The 18,736-nt window shown below is 37.4% G+C and overlaps 3 protein-coding genes and 1 pseudogene across 3 annotated transcripts; all 4 read left to right on the forward strand.

Annotated features, from left to right (window-relative positions):
• The first annotated feature begins 1,110 nt into the window (after nucleotides 1-1,110).
• LOC137740907 (WAT1-related protein At5g40240-like) lies at nucleotides 1,111-3,326 on the forward strand. The gene is made up of 7 exons (XM_068480711.1): nucleotides 1,111-1,527; nucleotides 1,654-1,719; nucleotides 1,842-1,955; nucleotides 2,035-2,275; nucleotides 2,471-2,629; nucleotides 2,719-2,870; nucleotides 2,982-3,326. Exons 1-7 carry the CDS (start codon nucleotides 1,214-1,216, stop codon nucleotides 3,136-3,138), a joined length of 1,203 nt encoding a protein of 400 aa, XP_068336812.1. The 5' UTR covers nucleotides 1,111-1,213; the 3' UTR covers nucleotides 3,139-3,326.
• A 1,210-nt stretch (nucleotides 3,327-4,536) lies between these two features.
• On the forward strand, nucleotides 4,537-6,237 carry LOC137738812 (WAT1-related protein At5g40240-like). Its single transcript, XM_068478283.1, has 7 exons — nucleotides 4,537-4,730; nucleotides 4,833-4,895; nucleotides 4,984-5,097; nucleotides 5,197-5,440; nucleotides 5,549-5,707; nucleotides 5,801-5,952; nucleotides 6,034-6,237. The coding sequence occupies exons 1-7, from the start codon at nucleotides 4,537-4,539 to the stop codon at nucleotides 6,188-6,190; spliced, it is 1,083 nt and encodes a 360-aa protein (XP_068334384.1). The 3' UTR covers nucleotides 6,191-6,237.
• A 1,201-nt stretch (nucleotides 6,238-7,438) lies between these two features.
• On the forward strand, nucleotides 7,439-12,818 carry LOC137739276 (WAT1-related protein At5g40240-like; annotated as a pseudogene).
• A 949-nt stretch (nucleotides 12,819-13,767) lies between these two features.
• Nucleotides 13,768-16,083, forward strand: LOC137741154 (WAT1-related protein At5g40240-like). The gene is made up of 7 exons (XM_068480957.1): nucleotides 13,768-14,044; nucleotides 14,159-14,221; nucleotides 14,480-14,593; nucleotides 14,678-14,921; nucleotides 15,304-15,465; nucleotides 15,535-15,686; nucleotides 15,766-16,083. The coding sequence occupies exons 1-7, from the start codon at nucleotides 13,857-13,859 to the stop codon at nucleotides 15,920-15,922; spliced, it is 1,080 nt and encodes a 359-aa protein (XP_068337058.1). The 5' UTR covers nucleotides 13,768-13,856; the 3' UTR covers nucleotides 15,923-16,083.
• The last annotated feature ends 2,653 nt before the right edge of the window (nucleotides 16,084-18,736 follow it).

The raw sequence follows: 18,736 nt of genomic DNA on the forward strand, positions 1-18,736 counted from the left end.
GCAGTTCTGGAGTTGCAATCACTTTAGTGTGGAAGAATTTTCAAATCAAAATCATTGAAAATTAATTAACTAATACCTTCCACATTGGTTATAGTGAGTGTAATATATAAGAATACACTGTGAGTTTTGATTTGTATTCTGCTATTGTTATAAAAGTGGGAGTTTAATAAATGACTTATATATATCAATTTAAAGACCCATTTACTTTTGGCTAAATTTTTTTCTTGATCCCTGTGGTGAGACACTACTTTTAAATCGACCCATGTGGTAAAAAAAGTGTTAATCTTAACCTTGTGATGAAGTTCGTTATCAATCGTAGTCCAAATTGAAATTTCTGTCAAAATCTCATCTACATGCAGGGCTAAAATGGTCATTCCATTCTTTTTTCTTTTCTTTTTAGTAATTCCACCTTTTTATAATCAACAAAAATAGAAGGAAAAAAAAAAAAAAAAGAAATCCCTCCCCAATCCCTGTCATTGTCACCACAACCACAACGACCACCCACCACCTTCCCCCTCTCTCTCACATAACCCTAGCCGTCCCTTCCACCACTGTTCTTCTTAAAATAAAACTAAATTCAATGTTTGCATATATAATAACTTATATTCTAATCTAAATGCGGCGATGTCTTTGTGATTTTTTAAATCTTGATTTTGGACTCTTGGCTATCTTGAAAAGAGAAAGTTTGATAATATGAACCTTGTAATTTTATTGTTTATTTATTCTTTTATTGTAGCTCTAAAAGTTTTAAATATATATATATATATATATATTTATGTCCATTCGACGCTTTATGATTGGTTGATGGAATCAATAAAAACGAAAAAACAATTTTATCCCTACAAATTATAGAAGAATGAAGAAAAATCTAATTTGGACTATGGTTGATAACAAATTTCATCGCAAGATTACAATTAATAGCTTTTTCACCATAAATGTCTATTTAAAAGTAGGGTATCACCAAACCATGACAAAAATTTGGCCTTACTTTTTATTTATTTTTTATTCTATGATTGGACAAAAAATAAGAATCAGTACATTCAGATGGAAGGAGTTTAATTCTCATATTGTTAATATCTCCAACTTTCCAGTCTACTGCGAAACGCTTAAGAGCAAATTCATTTAAACTGGGGTGGGTGTTTTGTGAGTTTATTCTTGTCCACAAATCTTAAATTAATCCAGAATTTAGTATAATAATCATTATCCACAAACAATGGCAAGACTGATTTTTAATATGCCTGTTTTGTACGCTTCTTTGTCCGTATTTAAAGAGTTTGGTAGAGAGAGAGAGAGAGAGAGAGAGAGAGAGAGAGAGAGAGAGAGAGCAGAAGAGAGCATGGATATGCAGGTAGGTTGCAGGTGGGGTGTTTTGTTACCTGTTGTGGCTATGGTGACGGTGGAGTTCACAGACGTCGGCGTAACGACTGTAAGCAAAGCAGCAATGTCAAGAGGAATGAGCAGTTATGTTTTTGTTGTTTACTCTAACGCCCTTGCTGCCATCTTTCTCCTTCCTTGCTTCATTTTACAGTAATAATTCTCTTCTCAGTTCTCACATCCATTCATTTCATATCTTCTCTGCAGTTCATCAGTGATTACTTTTACCTTAAGGTAAAACAATGACATTTCTTCCGTTTACTCTCTCTGTCTCTGCAGAAAGAAGCCGGCCGCTTCTCTTCCTCTTTCGCTCCTTTGCGGACTCTTCCTCCTTGGCTTAATTGGGTAAGAATATTGTGTCATTTTGTTCTGTTTGCTTAATTTTAATCTGCGTAATGAATGCCCTCATCGCTAGATCAATTTCGTACTGCTATCGAAATCTTATGTGACAAGGAAGATTGTTGCAGGAGTTCGAGCCTGATATTAGCATATAATGGCATCAACTACAGCTCACCAACAGTTTCATCAGCAATGGGAAACCTCATACCAATTTTTACCTTCGTACTGGCGGTCATTTTTAGGTATGGAACCCTTTCTTTACTTTCTCATGCACACATCGCATGTTTGCATTTTCTTATAACTTCTTTCAAAACTATATAGGATTGAAAAGCTGGATTTAAGGAAATCAAGCACTCGAGCCAAATTGTTGGGCACTATTGTATCGGTATCTGGTGCTTTCATAGTGATCCTTTATAAGGGCTCGGCAATCTTAAAGTTCAAGGGTTTATCACCACCAAACTTTACTAACCAGCACTTCGTGTCGCAGCAGACAAATTGGGTCTTTGGGGGTTTTCTCCTTGCTCTGTCTTGCCTTTTGGCTGCTACATGGAACATTGTGCAGGTACCCTGCAATCCGAGAGATTCTACCTTGTAATCGGGGGATATATCCTAAGGTCACATGATGAGCAAGACACTCACATGGCATATTTCCCCGATTACATACAAGTTTTTCTTCTGCAATCCAATTAATATATTCATTACATTATCATGGAAAATTCACTTAGAAACTGAGTTTTCAGTTTTCCCCATCTCTCAGGCACCCATTGTTAACAACTTTCCATCAAAGGTGACCATAGTATTCTTCTACATCTTTTTCGTCACAATCCAAACTACAATATATTCCCTAATTGTGGAAAGGAATCCAAATTCTTGGGTATTAAGGCCCGACATCGAGATGATCGCCATTGTCTGCTCCGTAAGAACAACCAAAATCTTAATTTGATTGTGATGGAACTTGTTTCACGGTGATTATGAATTGATATGTTCTGATTTACATTATTTTAGGCTATGTTTGGGAGTGTTTTTCGTACCGCTGTTCATGTTTGGTGCTTGCAGCAAAACGGGCCAATCTTTGTAACCATGTTCAGGCCGTTGGGAGTTGCCATTGCAGCAGCCATGGTGGTCATCTTCCTCGGTGAATCGCTTCACCTTGGCAGGTTTTATTTATATCTCATTCATTAAATTCAACTCAACTCAACATTCCCAGATTAAGCATTTGCATGATTAATTGAATGACCTTTACATGTTAATATCTATGTCTATGGCAGTGTAATTGGATCAATCATTACTGCAATTGGATTTTATGCTATGATATGGGGACAAATCAAAGAACAGAAAATCGCTATGGAGAATGAAGTCCACAGCTTGGCATCAGCCACCCAACAGGCTCCACTTTTACCGTGCAGAGTGGCGGAAGATCAATGACACAGAAACTCGCAAAAATTTGTTCATGAATAGGATGAGAAAGAGGTCCCTTCGGGGATATCCAATAAAATTAGAACGATACAGAGGATATGTTGAAAAAGAATTGAGCTTCAAATTTATTTAGAGGGTAAAATGGGATTTAAACTTGTAAAAGGTGTGAGGTCGATTTAAGAAGAGTGTTGATATAGTGATCCCAATGTCTTATCTTTCCATTCTTATATTTTAACACACCATAAAAATTCAAAAAAAACCCATACTATTTTCCAACCCACCGTTATTCCCAAAGCACCCTTACCCCCAACACCCTGCTCATTGGCCTCCTATTTCGATCATTACTGGCCGATCAATGCTTGATTTCCTTCTCATGTAACATGTTCTCCATTCCATTTTCAATTCTTTGAATAATATTACCAAATATGATGGAAGTGTTGGCTTTCATTGCTGCATTCATCGGTATAAATAATTAGTTTGAGTTACAAAAGTCCTACTGGGATACTGAGTTCCCATAATCCCATCTATACTGAATACACAAGATTACAATTATCACATCCCTTGACAGATTACAATATACTTCTAATCAACATGGGACTCTTGTTTAACAATTTTGAAACACAATAGAAAGAAAAATGCGGAGCTCGCCAGTCACTTGATACAATCATACACATACGATGCACTTCTATTGCAATTTGCATGCTCTGCCTATGCCTGGCTAGCAGGTTTGGCAGTGGCATCTCAATCCACAATAATCGCCTTCCCTCCAAATGCATCATCCCTTTCCTCTCTCTCCTGGCCATTCACCAACACAAAGTAACGGAAACATGACCCTCACTTGTATCACCTTCCACGAGATCTAGTATGTCTCATAACCTTGATCAAAATAGCATGCTTAATCGTATTGTCCATTTTTGAGGTTGAAGTTTCGGAAAAGATTGAGAGGGCTCGGAGGAGATGATAAAACGGAGGTGAGAGCGGTGTGCTAAATCGCAAGGGACGAGAGAACGGCGCTTCCTTTTTTTCCTGTCCTTATATGTCATTTTATGCAAGGATAAATTAATCATTAAAACTTAAAAAAAAAGTGGTAACACTCTTTAAGAATTAGTGGGGACTCTAATTTGTATGTTGAATAGTCCTGCACTTGCTTCATTTTGTCTTGGGGAATCATCACAATTAGTTTTGTAGGAAAGAGACAACAATTTGATTAATTATTATCAGGCCACAAAAGGTGACAATATTTTTAATATTTGTTACCAATAAGTTAACCTTTCCCTTTCCTCTCTGGTCATCCATATATCATATAAAATTTTCATCCTGGAAAATATGCCTGCTTTCTATGTATCTTGTTTTACTTTGTGATTAGTTGGGAGAGAGAGAGAGAGAGAGAAAGAGAGAGAGATGCAGATGGAGATGGAGATAGGTTGTACTTGTATGTGGGGTGTGTTACCTTTTGCAGGCATGGTAACTATGGAGTTCGTAGACGTGGGCATAGCAACCATAAGCAAAGCAGCAATGTCAAGAGGAATGAGCAGCTATGTTTTTGCTGTTTACTCCAACGCCTTTGCTACCGTCTTTCTCCTTCCTTTTTTCATTTTACAGTAATAATTTTCCTCTCACACCCTTTCAGTTCATACACACACACATATACTGTTTATTTTTACTCAATGTAATATATAATGACATATTTCATTACTCTGCAGAAAGAAGCCGATTTCTCTTCCTCTTTCATTCCTTTGTAGACTTTTCCTCCTCGGCCTAATTGGGTAATATTTTTTAAATGTTCCCTTGGTTTTGTTTGTTCATAATCTGGGTAAACCTTTCGTAGAGCATACAGTTTTGTGCAACTTGCAGGAGTTCGGCTATGATATTGGCGTATAGTGGCATCTACTACAGCTCCCCAACACTTTCATCAGCAATATCAAATCTCTCACCAATTTTTACCTTCATACTGGCAATCATTTTTAGGTAGTAAGGGCTTTTGTTTTGTTTTTTTTTTTTTTTCCCTCTCCTCTATGTACACATCAGATGAATTACTATTACCTTTCGTGTTTTTTCCTGAACTAGGATGGAAACACTGGATTTAAGGAGAGCAAGCAGTCAAGGAAAATTGTTGGGCACTCTAGTGTCAGTATCTGGGGCGTTTGTCGTTGTCCTATACAAGGGATCGATAATCCTAAAGTTAAAGGCTGTATCAACCCCCGACTTCCTTCACCCGCACTTGATCATCTCAGAACAGACAATGTGGGTCTGTGGAGGTCTTGTACTTACAATGGGTTGCTTCTTTGGTGCATTATGGAACATCGCTCTGGTACGTATTGGTTACCTTCATTTACGATTAATAGCTAGAGACGGATATATCACTTGTAAACCAACAAACTCCCGCTCTGACCTTTATTTTTTTTCCCTGATCTGTCAGACATCCATTGTTACGAACTATCCATCAAAGGCAACCTTTGCATTCTTCTACAAGTTCTTTATGACCATCCAATGCACAATATTTTCTCTAATTCTGGAAAGGAACCCAAATTCTTGGATGTTAAGGCCCGACTTCGAGATGGCCACCATTATCTGCTCAGTGAGAAGAACTATAAACTTGATTCTTGAAAATGTTGCTATTTAAGTATCTTTTATGTTTAGGATTGATATATACCAGCTTTTGATTATTTAGGCTATATTGGGGAGTGTCTTTCGTCTTGGAGTCTATTCATGGTGCGTGCAACAAAAGGGACCAATCTTTGTATCCATGTTCAAGCCCTTGGGAGTTGTCATTGCAGCATTCATGGTGGTCATCTTCCTGGGCGACGCGCTTCACCTTGGCAGGTAACGGGTTTTATTCATATCTAATTCATTAGATTTATGATCAAGGCAGAAATTATATCGGTTGAAATTTGTCTGTGGCAGTGTGATTGGATCTTTGATTATTGCAATTGGATTTTATGCTATGATGTGGGCACAGAGCAAAGAAAAGAGCAATTCTATGGAGAAAGAAGTCCATAGCTCGGCATCAGCCACCCAACATGCTCCCCTTCTGCAATGCAGAGCCACGGAAGATGTATGACAACTCGAGAATGAATCAACTCGAAAGGAACGTGTTTTTTTATTGAACTCAAGGAATACGAAACTCAATGACTTTTAGCTACTGTGCACACATTACAATTTAGGGAAGAGTATGAAACATTATGAAACAAAGATGGAACTTTCTCAAATAACCAAAAGATGCATGACCTAATCGACAATGCCATGACTAAATAGTTTATCTGCCATTGTTACTACTTCGAACTTGATTAACACGATCAGGTGCTATATCATCCACATAGTAGTACCATGTGCAATGATCTCTTCAAATAATTTTTTTGGAAGATACAGGTAACATGGGCATTGCTTTCATTGCGTCTACAAACCAAGATGTAGACTACTTTTCACTCATATTATCTTCAATTGCCACCACTTCTACTTTACCAGATATCTTCATTCTTGATCATGTCCTTTCTCATATGCCACATATCTAACGAAACATTCTCATCTCTGCTATACTTATTTTTTGCACGCTTTGATGCTTGATTGCCCAACATATCATGCCATAAGCATTGTTGGCCTTATTGTTGTCGTCTAATTTTTTTTTTTTTTTTTTTTTGAGTTTTAGTGGCATATGTAACGACCTATCCCCAAATATTATAGTTTTTATAATTTTAAAGTGTGAATTTACGATAACGCCCTTCGAGGCAAAAACATTGACTTTTGTTGACCATCTTGTCATGTCTTGTAAGATTCGTTTCCTTGGCGTATCCTTGTAGTACTCATCGTTATGAATGCGTAGGCGTAAGTGGAATCGAATTTGGAGCTAAAACGAAGATTTTACAAAATTCGAAAACGTTAAGGGCATTTTGGTAATTTCACTATCGGAGATATTTCTCCACTTTGGGCCTTTCCTTGGCTGACACGTGGTAGACTTTCTCCCCATTTCTGGGGTGCCCGTTTCTCCTTCGTGCCTTCTCTCTCTCTAGAACTCTCTCTACTTTTCTCTCCATCTCTCGAACCCTCTCCCTCTTTCTCCCATCTGAACTCTCTCGCTCTAATTCTCTCCTCCCTCAAACTCACGATTTATTGTTCTTTGCCAATCACCGAGGCACCACCACATTGACGGGTAAGGATTGAAAACCCTCAAATCATGTCATTATGGTTGTTTACATTATTTTCCTAACTTCCCTGTGGACTTTTGTGACGGATTAACACATAAACAACGAAGAGGGGAAACTTCCCTTATTTGTCCAATGAGTTTAGAGTGATTTTCCGGCCAACTCCAGCCATGGCCGAGGAAACCAAAGGTATATTTCTATCCTTCTCATTCGCAGCTTCAAATTCATATATGGCATGTTAGTTATAGTCGTGAAATTGAGCTAATCGGAGCTCGGGGATTTCTCGAACATTTTTCCAAAATCCGGCTGACCCACGGTCTGAAATCGAGTCGACCCGACTTGTAATCCAAACCAGATCCAAAACCCAGCTACTGGGCCCAATCCAATAACCGTCCCAAACCTTTGAGCCATGTAACCCAAACCCTTGTGCCATTAACCCTGACCCGGATCTAACCCAGCAACCTAAAGCCCAGATCCGACCTGACCCGGACCCAATCCTAGTTTCCATGGTCAACGCGTGGAAATCATGCGCTTTCGTTGGAGGTACTGTGCTCCGCTGCAGTGGTTGTTGTCGGTGAATTTTTCGGCGACCCGTCTCGGCGCGTGCGATGGCATGTGGTCTTTCGGGCCACCGTCCCGTCGCAGGGCGTAGGAGAACCCAAGGTTCCTCCTTAGGTTTTTTGACGTGCCGAATCCGAATCTGCAGTCCGTTTTCCCAAATTCAATCGTTTCAGTAGAGTTTAATTAAATAGCCTTTATTTGTGTTAGGTGCGTCGGTAGGAAATGACATCGTCTTCTCTAGTTTGAGCGGCACCCCGACAACAAAATATCTGTGAGTGGACCCCTTCTCAAATTACATGTTTTTTTTATAAAATATTAGGCTTGCATGTATTGCATATTTCATAAATTGAGTATGTTTTATATTATGTTTTATGAATTTCTATATTTATGGTTTACAGAGAATTTATGATTTATTTAAATTGCTTTTACAAAATATTTATGATTTATCGAATTTACGTTTTACTAAAGGTTATGAATTATTGGATTTTCGTATATGAAATTCTATGGATTTACGAATATGAATTATCATGGATTTATGTGATGAGGCTTTGAGTTTTTGAGCTCCGGATTTGATATGAGATTTTGAGATACGTTTTCGATGATTATCTAGTGGGTTATCATACAACACATACACACAACCGAGTATGTAGACGTCTATGGACATAAGGAACAATTGTGGATATTTATGACATACTCCCAGCTTCACTAGCCACGGCTAGTGTCAGTGTGTTATGTTATATGTATATGTTTCTTCTTTGGCGTAATTCAGAGTCGTACAGCTTCACCTTCGAGTGATGGACCCTATATTTCTTTTCTGGTGTAACCCAAAGTCGTACAGCTTCATCTTCTACTGATGAACCCACTACATATACATATATGTTTCTTCTCTGGCATAACCCAGAGTCGTATAGATTCACCTTCAGGTGATGGACCCTTATGTTCTTCACTAGCGTAACCCGATGTCGTAGAGGTTCACCTTCGGGTGATGGTTATGCCTTCGGGCCATTATGATTCCCTTAGTTGAGTACATCATTGATATGATTTACAGATGTTTACGAATTTGCCTTCGGGTGACTATATTACCATTACTAAGCACTGGTTTACACATATGTATTTTACGAATGTTTTTCATGGCATGCTAGAGTTTTCAGAAAACCTACTATGTAGAACTATATATGTGTTTTCCAAATAAGGGTTTAGTATGTTCATAAAGAAAATGGTTTTCTTACTATTAGTATTATTATTATAAACTTTGGTCCACTCACCTTTTGTTTTGCGCTCCCTCAGGAGTTAGAATCGAGGCATTCGATCCCGGTGTCAGGGCACTTCCGCATAGGTATCATCAAGTCTTCCTTGTGTAGGACCCACTCCTTTATTCGTAACATTTTATATTAATTCTTTCACATTATTCTTAATTAGTTGTATACTCTGAACACGTTCCTGCAATTGCATACTTCATTATATTCAAATTTACACATTTTGTTTACGTTCGTTCTTTCTTTATATGTTGCATGCATGTTCAAAATGGCTTCGTCACCCTCGGGTGTCGGCCAACACATGCCTATTCTGATATTTGGTGATATAGGTGTGGGGGCGTGTTAGCATATGGTTGCATAACACATCCTATGCACTCTTTCACTTCATCCATTCAGCTTGTATTTTATGGTAAAGATCTCCATCTAATCCTCCCTTCTTTTTTTTTTTTTTTTTTTTTGCAATAAAGATTCAAGATAGCAAAAGTGTTCACTCTTTGGTACTTCCTGATTTCTAGTTCTCACACCTATCTCATCTTAACTCCATTCATAGTGAACTTGCACTTGCACTTCATATACTTTGTCTTTGACCTACTTGGGTGAAGATCTTAAGATTCCAACGCTTTCCGTCAAAGGTTAAGCTTCACATTTACTCCATCTTGTGTTTTATTTATCAGCACTATATTATTTGTGAAAATCATACATCTATCAACACTTATATCATCTGCGAAAAGATATATGACAACGAAATTAACTCGCAAAGTTTCATTCGTGAATCGGATTAGCAAAAGAGCTATAATGATTATACACTCAGCACTAACCTTAAATTAATCCAGCATATCTTGATTATGTTGGAGGAATCCTCATAATTTGGCTGTTGTAGCAATCAGACAGCACTTCAGGTATTAATATATTTGTTACCAATGCCTTTTCCCCACGTGTCGTATAAAATGTGATAAATTATATAGCACCCTGATCAGTACGCCTGCTTCCTGTATATATACTTGTTTTACTCTGTATGTATAAGAGTTCTATATTAAAAAAAAAAATGAAACAACTAAATTAAATTGAGAGACAGAGGCATGAAATCCATGGATATGCCGGCTGGTTGTAGTTGTAGGTGGGTTGGTGTGTTACCACGATGTGGACGTATTAACTATAAGCAAAGCAGCAATGTCAAGAGGAATGAGCACATCAGTTTTTACCGTTTACTACTTTACCCTAACGCCCTTGCTACCATCCTTCTCCTTCCTTTTTTTCATTTTACAGTAGTTCTCTCACCCTTAAATTTCATTTCATATATATCACCTCTGCAATTCATCTATATGTATAGTGATTACTTTTACCTCCATGTAATACATAATTACATTTTCAATACTCTGCAGAAAGAAGCCGATTTCTCTTCCTCTTTCACTCCTTTGTAGACTCTTCCTCCTCGGCCTAGTTGGGTAATTATTTAACTTTTCCATTGGTTTTGTTTGTTCATAATCTGCGTAATGCTCTCATAAAGCATACATTTTGATTTTACTTAAATATCATACGACGAGAAAGAAAGATACGTTGTTGCAGGATTTCGGGTCAGATACTGGATTATAATGGCATGAAATACTGTTCCCCAGTACTTTCATCCCCTATGTCGAATCTTGTGCCAATCTTTACTTTCATATTGGCAATCATTTTTGGGTAAGAAGGGGTTTTGTTTTGTTTTTCTCGTGTTATGTACTGATCGAATGTGCTAGCGTTGCTAGCAGTACAATATTAATATCACCTTCTATTCTATTTCTTTCTAAACAAGGATGGAAACACTAGATTTAAGGAGATCAAGCAGTCTTGCTAAATTGTTGGGGACTCTTGTGTCGGTATCTGGGGCATTTGTAGTTGTTCTATACAAGGGCTCAACAATCTTAAGGTTAACAGCTTTATCACTGCGGAGTTCCTTCACCCGCACTTGATTATCGCAGACCAGACAATGTGGGTCTACGAGGTCTTCTCCTCGCAATCACTTTTTTTTTAGCGGCAGTATGGAACATTTTTCTGGTAATCCTACACTAACCCAGTAACAGCCTGTCACATTGTCATATTTCCTTGCGAATAACGAACTCCTGCTATGACCTTGATTTTTCCCCCTCCCTCGGACATCCTTTTGTGAAGAATTTTCCGTCAAAGGTGACCGCTGTATTCTTCTACACCTTCTTCATGACAAGCCAATGACAATATTTTTTCTAATTGTAGAAACGAATCCAAACGCTTGGGTACTACGTTGAGATGATCGCCATTGTCTGCTCAGTGAGAAGAACCTTAAACTTGATCCTTGAGAATGTTTGTAATTCGGTCTCTTTGACCTTCAAATTGATATACACACTGGTTTTGATTAATTAGGCCATATTCGGGAGTGTTTTTCGAGTTGGTGTTCGTTTGTGGTGCTTGCACGAAAAGGGACCCATCTTTGTATCCATGTTCAAGCCCTTGGGAGTTGCCGTTGCAGCATTCATGGTGGTCATCTTCCTAGGCGACGCGCTTTACCTTGGCAGGTACGCAACAGTTTCTCTTAATATCTACATCATTAGATTCAATCCGAAACCTTCTGATAGATGCACTATCCATTTGCATTGTTGATGAAAAGACATGTATTAGTCAAGTACATTGGAAACTTTGTTGAAATTTATATGTTTGTGGTAGTGTGATTGGATCTATGATCATTGCAATTGCATTTTATGCTACAATTTGGGGGAAGAGCAAAGAAAAAAGTAATCTTGTGGCGAAGGAAGTCCACGGCTTGGCACAATCCACCAAAAAGACCCCTCTTTTGCATTGCTTAAACAACATTTCATTCACTAGAGGAACCAAAAGTTTCAAAAGAACATTTTTCTCATTCACTTGTATTTAATTTTGTTTTTTCTTCACTTGGTGTATTTTGGGAAATAAGAATGTATAATGAGTTTTTATAAACCAGCTCTATTAAATGAGAGAAAATTGAGTATAACAGTTTGACTCAAAGAGTAAGATCGTGTGTATTGAGAGTTGTACTTGTAAAGGGTCGGATGATTTACGAGAACTAGATGGAACAAATTCACTGTCATTGTGCCATTCTAGATCACTATTACACAGCCATGTGGAGCGAGTTGGTTTGGTATTGCTGTGCTTTGAAAAAAAACTGCTTCTGCTGTGCTGTGAGAATAAGCAGCTGTGAAATAAAGCAGCTGTGAAATAAAGCAGCAGAATGTTTGGTAAACTTTTTTGTAAAAGTGCTTTTGAAAAAAAAAAAAAAAGCAGTATTAGAGTGTTTGGTAAACTTTTATGTAAAACAGATGTGAAAAAAAGCCGGTTTTTCAAAGCGAGGTTTTGCAGCTTCTTGTTTTTGGCTTTTTTTCATCCAAAACTGTGAAAAAAAGCTGAAGCTGAGTGTTTACCAAACACAAAAACAGCTCCCAGCTTTTTTTGATAGCAGCTTTTTTCAGAATCACCTCAGTACCAAACCAGGTCTTACACTCAAGGTGCCAAAAAATGATAGAGAAGTCATTCTACTAAAAATTTTCTCTCCAAATACAAGGAAACTTGTTCTTTCATGAGAAATACATGATCAAATACAAGGAAAATTTTCTCCCCTAATATTGAGGGCATGTACATATACTGTCCTGCTACCTTAAGGTCTTAACAGGTGGGTGATGCAGGCCATTCACAATTAATGCAAAGGCTGCATCAGCAGCTCAACATTAATAGTTTGGCTTCTTGCTAGTTGGTTTCTGTGCCACTGTAGCTTCTTGCAGCAAATTATCATCGAGTATGAAGATTTAGGTTATTGAAATTTAATTTAACGATTATAAACAATGATTTACTTTAAAAGTTAAAATAATTTTATCTGTTTGATTAAATTTCAATAATCTGAATCTTCGAACTTGATGATTTAGGAGAAAGAAATTCAAAAATAATCTTTTTCCGTAAATTAATAAGCCGATGAATAAGTAGTCAACATTATTTTATTTTTAGAAAATTAAAAATCCTTTGTCATTTTCCAAGTTGTAAGTTAAAAAAATAAAGGCTTGAAGCATGCCGTTTTGAGTAGAGGCAATGAGGGCAACTTGAGGTATGAAATGTCCATGTTAATGCACGTCATTAGCAGTACTTTTCCAAATTAACTTATTCTGTCAGATCTTCGTTTTACGAAATTGGTTAGAAGAGTGTATTTTTCCACTGCACTCAAGGATGAGTTATTTTTTTTATAATTTAGATTAATTTAGTATAAATTGATTATCGTTTGTATAAAAGAAAGACACATGTTTATTAAATATTTTTCTGTCTGAACCTCTTATTCTTGCATTCTTCATGCCGCGCATGCTTGCGTTTGATACTTGTAATGACTTTTGTTGTATGTAAAACAATGAACTTGTTTGACCTAAAAAAAAACCAATGACCTTGTACTGTATTTAATAACTTCATTATCCAGATGCTTACTGGTTGGTATAATACAAGAGGAGGATTTTTTTACCCTTCTAATCACTCTATCATTCCATACTTTTTTATTTGAATAATCACAATTAAATTAGGTTAATATTTTATATTAATTTTTTTTATAAAAATAATAAGATAAAAATTAATATATGAAAGAATGAGGGGATGAGAATAGGAGGATGAAGAATTACCCTCTGTAATATATATATTGCTCTTAAGGTGAGAGGAAAGAGAGCACTACAAATTCTGCTCTCCTTGCAACTTTTTCTTCACAAGAAGAACAAGGAGCATTCTGATTTCTGCAACCGCGAAAAGAGAGTAAGAGATGGTGTGGCGACAGCGCATATGGGGGGCCGTGCCCTTCACTGCCATGGCAATCGTTGAGTGTGCAGAAGTTGGCGTGTCAACAATAAGCAAGGTTGCCATGGCGGAAGGGATGAGCCACTTTGTCTTCATTGTCTATTACAACGCTCTTGGTACCCTCTTGCTTCTCCCCTTCTTCATCTACCGAAGGTGTGATTATCTTTTTCTTAATAATTTTATTTGTATTTTGTTGTTGGGGAAGCGTTGACTTCAATGTGGCAGTGCCCGCTACTATTTAAAAGTACAATTTCATTTTGTCTGCAGAAACAAGCGACCACCCTTGACTTTCAGGCTCATTTGCCAATTCTTTCTCCTCGGCCTAATAGGGTAATTCTAGTTGCTTTCACTTGATCAAATTCGTATTGAAGTAATTGATATAGACATATAAATGATGAAGTATGCGATCATACCAACTCAAATGCATCGGATCCAATCAGAATTCCGAAATTAAGTGAGTTTCGGCAAGAATAGTATTAGGATGGTCTAGGATGGACCTCCTGAGAAGTCCATCCTACGATTCCTACCACCTCTTTATTTTCCAAGAAAAAAACAGACATATAAATGATGAAGAAAACTGTACTGCAGGAGCTCAGGGAAAATTCTGTTTTTCGCCGGTGTCAAAAACAGTTCGGCTATTCTTGCGGCAGCAATGGCGAATCTCACCCCAATTTTCACTTTCTTGCTTGCCATAATTTTCAGGTGGGAATATCTTTTAAGTTCATAAATTGTATGTACTTCTGTGACGGTCTATATGTATTTGGCTAATAAGGACTTCAACTTTAGGATGGAAAAGCTAGACTTGAGAAAAGCAACCGGTTATGCCAAATCCTTGGGCGCCATTATAGCAGTGGGAGGGGCATTGATAGTGACCCTCTACGACGGCCCTGCTCTTTTGAATTCTTCCTTGTCTTCCGGCTTGAATCACTCGACTCATAGATCTTTCGTCTCACAGTCATCAACCTGGATCTTTGGAGGTATGCTACTTGCAATCCAATGCCTCGTATCTTCGACATGGAACATCGCTCAGGTAAAATTTAATCCCACAACTCACCTCATACTTTGGTGCATTAGAAATTGGGAATATTTTGGTTTACCCTGTCTTATGTGTTACTCAAGTAAAACTTTGCTCGAGATGGGATTTTCTTGTGACATGTAAATGGTTTTTGTGATCTAGTTTGGAGGTTTTCTTTAGCACTTATTTCTTAAGAGGAAATTTCAAATTGGTAAATTTGTTTTGAAATCGATTGATGATCCCTCTTTTACCCCGATCATCCCTCGTTTGATGCACGCCTTAATACTTATTTACAGCACGCAACAGATGCATTCTCACGCTATAAAAAGTCACTTTTGGTATCGAACGTGGCATGAAGTTGTACTTCTTTTTGGTTAAATGAACTTGGTACTTTCAGGCAGCCACTGTGAAGGATTACCCGGAAGAAATGACCATAGTCTTCTTCTACACCATGTTTCTGACAATTCAATGCACAGTTATCTCTCTAATTGTGGAAAGGAATAATCTGAGTGCTTGGAAAATGGAGCTTCCCATTGAGATAATCGGCATTTTGTATGCGGTGAGAAGAACAAAAAAAACTTGTTGTAGTGTTTATTAAGGAATTTTAATATGATCTCATCGTTTGTAGGCAATCTGTGTGAGTGTGTTTCGCATCAGTGTTCATGTCTGGTGCTTGCACAAGAAGGGGCCTGTTTATGTAGCCATGTTTAAGCCCTTAGGAATCGCCATTGCGGCAGTCGTGGTGGTTGTTTTCCTTGGCAACACCTTTTATCTTGGCAGGTATGCTCAGGCACATAAACAAACTTTTGCATTTAAATGCTCTTAATCATGTTTATCAATGGATTTATTTCTTGTGCAGTTTGATTGGATCTATTGTGATCTCGCTGGGATTTTATACCGTGACATATGCACAACTAAGGGAGAAAGTGATGGAGGTTGATAATGCAGTTCAACGATCAGAACCGTCGACCCAAACGACTCCGCTGTTGCGAAGCAGTATCAGTAATGAAGTATGAAAGGCTAATACCCGGAAATTGGAGTTTCAGAAAAGAAACTTAGAAGAATGTGAAATAGGTAATGCCAAGATTTTATTGGCATAAAATGTGAGGCATGCCAAATTCGGATTTGTATTGCAACATTTATTCGAAATTTAGTTTAAATTATGTAAACAAAAAACTCTTCCCACCCATAACTCCTGCCAACCTTTCGTTCTTTCCACACAACGGTCACGACTCACTCACTCCCTTCAAACCTTCATAAACCAATTCCATCCTCTTTCACGTTTATTGACACATTGATATAAATTTTAAAAGAATGGATGACCAAACTTCGTTTGAAAGGTATTGAATTTCTACTCATGCATCTCAGAATCGAAACTTCTCCCCCCACCCCACCTCCCCCTCCCCCTCCCCCTCCCCCTCCCCCTCCCTTCCTATATTATTGAAATAGTTTCAAACCTTTTTTCCTCCCCCTCCCTTCCTATATTATTGAAATAGTTTCAAACCTTTTTTCCTCCCCTTAATAATAAAAAGACTTCTTAACCAAAATGATCCATGAGATTGTCATAAGTCCTTACTTTGGTCCCTAAGATTGTCCACTGTTTCAAATCGCATAACCGTTTTGGATAAAAAAAAACCTAATAAAATAAAAAAATAATAAATAATAAAAAACCATCGTTTCTGAGATCTAGAAGAGGTATGGCAACATTTTTTTTTTTAGTACATCTTTTCGTTTGTATAAAATCTTTTGCCAAAATGTTACGTTTACCATATATTTATACTATGTCTCTAATACAAATGATAGTATAAATATTTAGGAAGTGTACCATTACTCAAAATCTTGAGTTCATGTTTTGTTTGGCACAACAGCACCTAACACATAAGAGCAACTCCAGCGTTGCAAAGGCCCCCTAGGGCAACTAACTATTGAATAGTCTCCAGTGAACAGTAACTGCATTTTGCATCTCCACGCCTTACACTGAATAGCCATGACAATAGTCAATAAAATATTAGTATTTTTTATTTTACAAAATAATTTTATTTGTAATTTCAGATAAGATTTTTAATCGCTCTCGTTGCGTCACGTGTCATTATCTGAAAAGACAATTTTTGGTGATAGATTTCGATAAGATATTTATCCAATGCCGTCTTTCCACATGTCGTTACCTTTTCATAATCGTTGAGGATAGATTTCCAATAAGATTTTTAACCAATCACGCCACGTCACGTATCACAATTTGTTTACAATCTTTGAGGATAGGTTGCGATTAGATTTTTAATGAATGACACTATGCCACATGGCATTATCTATAACCTAATCCTTTCTTTTTCCTCCATATAACCCACTATCCATCCTAAAAAATCACACACCAAAATCAAAATCTCTATCATTATTCATAGTTTATGCTTCCTTCTTACAATGTCTTCTTCAAGGATGTTGTGGGAAATCGATGAGCAAGAGGAAGAATTGTTTAAGTAAGGAGAAGAAATGTTCAATCTCCAGGTGGGCGAAAATGTGATGGAAGAGGAAGAAGATGAGGAGCGTAGAAGGAGAGATGACAAAGCAAAAAGCCAAAGAGCCTCACATTCCTGTCGAGTCATCCAAGTTGCGGCTCAGATCTGCAGGCCCAGCCGTTCCGTAAACATTGATAGAAGCAATCAACAATGAGGTACGAATCTCTTGGATGATTATTTTGTCCGTAACAGTGCATTCTTTAAACGGGCGTAGAGTGTAGAGGGGTGATTTTCATGACAACTTCTGGACCGACATGCATAACTCTGAATTTAAGACAATCTTTGACAATATTCCAACATTCCCACCGGGTGAATGATTTGTTTTTGTTTTTGATTTTGGCATCATACCAAGCTTGTGCTTAAAGTATCTACACAATGCGGGAGAAGAAATAATTATAATCAAAGTAACTAATGTAAATTTGGGTATGGTACAAACAAATAAATAATGTTTGTTACCTGATCCGCTAAATTTTTCCCACTTCGAAGATTAGCACTAGCTTATGCCAAGGCGTCTCTTAAAAAACTAAACGATTGGTTGAGTATTCTTCAACAACTGGACATCGATTCTTTGGTTCTTTTCCCACCAATTTTCTCAAGATAATTGGTATGAATAAGACTCCACATTTCTCGCAACTGCATCTCATTACCCGTAATCGGATCAAGAGTAATTTCAACCCAGCTAGAACACAACGTAACATCTTCAAAAAGCGTCCACTTCGTACCTGTATCATTAGTCATTTTGTTGGAAACCAATTGGATTGAAACTTTGAGAGAAAGATTGGAATGTGGTTGAAAGTATTTGAGAAAATATGAAATTGTGATGTAAGGTAGAAGATAATGAGAAGGCATTTATAGAAAAGTAAAATCTTCTTCTTTTTTTTTTAATTTTTTTTTAATTTATTTTAACTTAATTAATTTCTGCCCTTGGATTAAAAAAAATTTGAAATCCAACCCTCCAGATTGTGCCACGTGGCACAACATAACATTTCAGAATTTTTAGTTGTTATTTGTTTTTTTTTTTAATTTATAAAGGCGAATAACGTGGACCGTTGATCTCAAATCCAATGGTTGATATTGTATCACATCATCTAGTTGTTGGCGGAAGGTTTGATTTTTTTTTTTTTTTTTGACCTTTGGAAATCCAACGGTCCAAATAAGCTATCCATTGAAATCCAACAGACGACGTCGCGCCACGTGCCCCACAACGGTAACAATTCAAAAGTCGGTGATGTGGGCCCCCACCGACTGAAAAGTTGTCGATGATGCGCCCCCATGCGCATGTGAACAACACGCGCCTGACGTAAATTTTTTTAAATC

This window comes from Pyrus communis, chromosome 7 (assembly GCF_963583255.1).
Source record: "Pyrus communis chromosome 7, drPyrComm1.1, whole genome shotgun sequence".
NCBI lineage: Eukaryota > Viridiplantae > Streptophyta > Magnoliopsida > Rosales > Rosaceae > Pyrus > Pyrus communis.

Excerpts from the sequence above, each read along its gene's own strand:
- LOC137740907 (XM_068480711.1), top strand. The coding sequence starts at position 1,214 with ATGGCAAGACTGATTTTTAATATGCCTGTTTTGTACGCTTCTTTGTCC. Across the intron at positions 1,956-2,034 it reads GTACTGGCGGTCATTTTTAG|GATTGAAAAGCTGGATTTAA; the intron begins GTATGGAACCCT and ends AAAACTATATAG. Across the intron at positions 2,276-2,470 it reads CTACATGGAACATTGTGCAG|GCACCCATTGTTAACAACTT; the intron begins GTACCCTGCAAT and ends CCCATCTCTCAG.
- LOC137738812 (XM_068478283.1), top strand. The coding sequence starts at position 4,537 with ATGGAGATGGAGATAGGTTGTACTTGTATGTGGGGTGTGTTACCTTTT. Across the intron at positions 5,441-5,548 it reads CATTATGGAACATCGCTCTG|ACATCCATTGTTACGAACTA; the intron begins GTACGTATTGGT and ends CTGATCTGTCAG. Across the intron at positions 5,953-6,033 it reads GACGCGCTTCACCTTGGCAG|TGTGATTGGATCTTTGATTA; the intron begins GTAACGGGTTTT and ends TGTCTGTGGCAG.
- LOC137741154 (XM_068480957.1), top strand. The coding sequence starts at position 13,857 with ATGGTGTGGCGACAGCGCATATGGGGGGCCGTGCCCTTCACTGCCATG. Across the intron at positions 14,045-14,158 it reads CCCTTCTTCATCTACCGAAG|AAACAAGCGACCACCCTTGA; the intron begins GTGTGATTATCT and ends TTTTGTCTGCAG. Across the intron at positions 14,222-14,479 it reads TTTCTCCTCGGCCTAATAGG|GAGCTCAGGGAAAATTCTGT; the intron begins GTAATTCTAGTT and ends ACTGTACTGCAG.